This window comes from Hipposideros armiger, unplaced genomic scaffold (genome assembly GCF_001890085.2).
Source record: "Hipposideros armiger isolate ML-2016 unplaced genomic scaffold, ASM189008v1 scaffold_149, whole genome shotgun sequence".
Taxonomy (NCBI): Eukaryota; Metazoa; Chordata; class Mammalia; order Chiroptera; family Hipposideridae; genus Hipposideros; species Hipposideros armiger.
The window spans coordinates 2,909,375-2,913,632 of NW_017731499.1; the positions used below are offsets into that span (position 1 = coordinate 2,909,375).

Here is a 4,258-nt window from a genome sequence, read left to right on the forward strand (position 1 = left end):
CCTTCCCTCCTGCCCTCCCTTCATTCCACAAGTGTCGCTTCGCTCTCTCCAGCGCACTTGGCGAGCTGAAGAGGTGAGGGATCCTGCGAGCAGACGTGGGGCTGCGAGTCCCCAGCCACCCGCGGAGGGGCGGCTTGGACAGACCGACTCTCCCTTGCTCTCCGGCCCCCGCCTCCCCCTATAGCCAGCCGGACCTGCACTCCGCGCTTGCCCCCGCTCATCTTCCCCCCCTCCCCGCCCGGCGCGCTCCTCCCCGGCCAGCCCCTCGGCGCGCGGCGCGCTGGAGGCGAACGCGGGCTGAGCTGAGCGCAGTGGCCGCCGACCACCGAGCGCCCCGCGCCGCTCCCTGCATGTGCGGCCCGCGGCGGCTCGCAGCCCCCGGCAGCAGCCTCGGCAGCTTCGGCCGCGCCTCGAGAGGCGGCTGCGGTGGCTCCAGCAGTGGCCGAGCGGCCGAGCCCGGGCTGGGAGACACGATGCGCCGCGTCCTCCGGCTGCTCCTAGGCTGCTTCCTCACCGAGCTGTGCGCCCGCGTGTGCCGGGCGCAGGAGCGAGCGGGACACGGGCAGCTGGCGCAGCTGGGCGGCGTGGTGGTGCTGACTGGGGGCAACCGCTCCGGGGCCGCCTCCGGAGAGGCGGGCGAGGGCGTGGGGGTCTCGGACGCGCCCCCGACCCGGGCGCCCACGCCGGACTTCTGCCGGGGCTACTTCGATGTCATGGGCCAGTGGGACCCGCCGTTCAACTGCAGCTCGGGCGACTTCATCTTCTGCTGCGGGACTTGTGGCTTCCGGTTCTGCTGCACATTTAAGAAGCGGCGACTGAACCAGAGCACCTGCACCAACTACGACACTCCTCTCTGGCTCAACACTGGCAAGCCCCCAGCACGCAAGGACGACCCCCTCCACGACCCCACCAAGGACAAGACCAACCTGATCGTTTACATCATCTGCGGGGTGGTGGCGGTCATGGTGCTCGTAGGCATCTTCACCAAGCTGGGACTAGAGAAAGCGCACCGACCCCAAAGGGAGCACATGTCCAGGTGGGCTGCCTCCCCCCTCGCGCTCCCCTCAAGGTGCTGTGCTCCCCATTTCTCCCTTCTCCATCTTCCCCAGGCAATGGCGCCCCCACCTCCATCCTCTTCACCGGGGGATGTCACCAGGGAATGTCACCGGGGAAGCCAACTTAGGCTCGGCGCGCGGAGAGGGGGCGCTGGGCCTCGCACAGGTGTGGATATGAGCTTGTGTGTGTGTGTGTGTGTGTGTGTGTGTGTGTGTGTTTGGGTGGGTGGGTGTCTCTGCTCTCCCTCACCCTCTTGCGATCTTTCCTTTCCCACCGGGGATTAAAGCGGACTTGAGCCGAGCCCGAGGCCCTTAAGTCTTGGGTTTGGGGAAGGGGTCCACCCTCGGATTCCAGATTCTAGCCTCTTGGTAAACAGAGGCCAGCGGGAGAGCCAGAAAAGGGAAGGGGGGCGTGTGTGAGCCCGAGCGCGCGTGTGTGATGGAGGGAGGGAGGGAGGGAAGGAGTGTGTGCCGCCTGCAACTCGTACGGTTCGCTAAAAGGAGGCGAAGGAGGTGGAGAACCAGGGGAGGGCGAGAACAAAAGCCTTGCTTAGAGCGGCCGCCTCGCTTTCCTTGAGCTGCCAGGTCCCAGAAATCCGGACCGCGGCTGCCCCTGCTCCCTCTTAACTCCCTCGGCCCGCTCCCCTGTCACCCCCTCTCCCTGCGCCCCTTGCCGCGGCTGGCATGGAGTTCATGGATCCGAGCCCCCGCCCCACGTGCCGTCACCCCCCAGGCACCCTGATTCGTCAACTTTCCCGTTTGCTTAATTCATTATGCAAGTCCCAGCACGAGCGAGGCGCAGCAGATGGGGAGAAGGCATTTGGGGATTAATGGAGCTATTTGCCTTTTGCTTGTTTTTTAAGTGTCTAAATTGATTCTCACAACCCAGTAACTTTGGAAGCGAGGACACAGCGGCGAGGACGCAGCCCCAGATCCCCAAGAGGCCAGGGGTTGTTGGTGTGAGGTCGGGCGGGTAGGGTTGAAGAGCGACAAGCCGTCTGCGAACGACTGGGTGGCTGGGGCGCAAGCGTTTTCCTCTTTTCTGAGTAGGGCCAACGCAGTCACCATGTGCCCACCGTCCACATATTAACACGGAAACACCACACTTCCGCCGGGAGCCTGTGTGTGCGCGTGTGTTATGCACGCGCTCTGGGCGCCTGCCTAAAAAATCTGAACAAAGAGACCCAGCAAAAATAGGCGAAGGAACATCACTACCTCACTAGTAATTATTTCCTATTTATACGCAGAGTATCCGATGACTTTTTTTTTTCTTCCGGAGGGAAAAGACTGGGTGGGGGACGAGGTGAGGAAGTTCCCCTCGGGTTGGGTCAGCAGGGAGGCGTGGACGGATGGCGAGGTCTTGCGGCACAGAAGTAAGCTCCGAGGGGATTCAGGAATCCCTGACCTACTAAACGAGTAAAGCGCCAAGGTGCCCTGTCAGCACCCCCACCGCCGCTGGGTGGTTTCGCTTCCCCGCAGTCTCCGCCATAGCCATCGATCCCCGATTTGCAGGGTCTGGGTTAAGGTGAGGGTGAGATAACGACACAGGACTGCAGCGGCGAGTGTCGCCTAGGTAGGGAGAGCTTTTCCCAGGGATAGGTAGGCTGCCTTGCAGATTCATTCCTCTGCTGAAATCCGCCAGCACTTACCTTGCCCACCGCTTCTAGGAGCCCTCCTTGATGTTGGTGGTGGGGATTTGGGAGGGGTGGAAGGGTATGGGAAAGTGGGAGAAAAGCTAACCTTTGGGGCACCTATGGGAGAGCTAGTGGCTTCAGGCCCTTTTTTAAGGAGCTGGTGTTCTTGCAGAGACGGGATTCCACTGGGCACCTTAGGGCCCAGCAGGGACTCAACTTCCCGGTTCTGCCCCCTTGCAGCTCTGTTAGAGGAAAACGAATCACCGCAGCTCAGCGGGTTGCAGCCAGCACCCTCTCCTCGGGTAACAGACTCAGCACAGGCTCTCCTTGTATATACATTTTGGGAATTCCTGAACGGAGTGCAAGTACATACACCCAAAGACCAAAAAGAGTTGATTTTTACCGGCAGCCTCCAAGGTGTTCTTTTCAACTCTGGCTGCTGTTTAGAATCACCTGGAATGCTTTAAAACAACGACCACGACAACAACAACAAAAACCCACCCTAGGCCTCACCGTAGGTGGTTCAATGAAAATCTTCAGAGGGAGGGCCTGAGCGTCTGCACTTTTGTAAAGCTCTCCAGGCTTTACAATGCTCAGCCAATCACTGTTAAGGGAAAGGAAGTAACATTTGTTGCGCACAGTTCTGGGTGCCAGGTACTGCACGTGTGTGTGTGTGTGTGTGTGTGTGTGTGTGTGTGTGTGTAAGTGTGTAAGCATTCTCTGGGTCTCACAACTGCCCCAGGAGACTGGTGCTATTTTAATTCCCACTCACAGAGGAGAAAGTCATGGCTCAGATTGTATGGCTTGCCCAAGGTCACACAGTTAGAAAATTGTGCACTATCGAGTCCTCTGGTTTCCACTGTGTCTGGAGTAGACGTTTTCAGGTGGGAGTGAGCATCAGACTTTGGGGGAGCTTCCTAAAACGCACATCCTTGAGTTCTATCCAGAGAGATTCTTAAGTCAGGAGGTCTGGGGTGGGGTCCCCCAAGTCTGCATTTAATAACCTCCCCGAATGGCTGATAAAAAGTGGCCTGCACTTTAAGAAAGACTGTTCTCGGGTTTGGTAATATTTTTCAGGACTGGGGGATGGATGAATCAATCCAAGGTGACTGTTATTTGCCTTCTGTTGCTTGTTTTCTGCACGTAGTAGGTAGCTTTTTATATGTATTTCTGTGGTGCTGGGGCTGCCCCAAGCACCTTCCAGATGCACCCTGCCCGGCTCATGCAGCTAATTGTTTCCAGTCTCTGCCAGAGTAATGGGCTCATTAGCCTGTAAGGGCTCAGGGATGCTTGGGTGGGGCCAGCATGTCAAGCTTGGCATCAGGGGCTCTAAGGTGGCTTCCAGGTGAAATTAATGTGCTGGCCACAGCTTCTTCATTTGTTTGGTCTCAGAGTATGAGGGTCACTGAGATGAAAGGTTTGCTCTCTTCTTGTCTGAAAGCATCTCCCCTTCTAAGACATATTGCAGGTTGCTGCTCCCGTGTCACAGACTGCCCCTGGTGACTACTGTGCTTGTGTTTTCCCAGAAGAGGCCTCTGTGATGTCAGTTCTCAGGCTCAGAGTCCTGGG

The 4,258-nt window shown here is 58.4% G+C and overlaps 1 protein-coding gene across 2 annotated transcripts in view; it reads left to right on the forward strand.

Annotated features, from left to right (window-relative positions):
* Positions 1-38: 38 nt before the first annotated feature.
* SHISA9 (shisa family member 9) overlaps positions 39-4,258 on the forward strand; it is a 277,813-nt gene continuing 273,593 nt past the window's right edge. For both annotated transcript variants that reach the window (XM_019650876.1, XM_019650877.1), the window contains exon 1: positions 39-1,036. In XM_019650876.1, the coding sequence (XP_019506421.1) occupies positions 351-1,036 (686 nt within the window). In that variant the 5' untranslated portion in view covers positions 39-350. The remainder of the gene's footprint in view (positions 1,037-4,258) is intronic.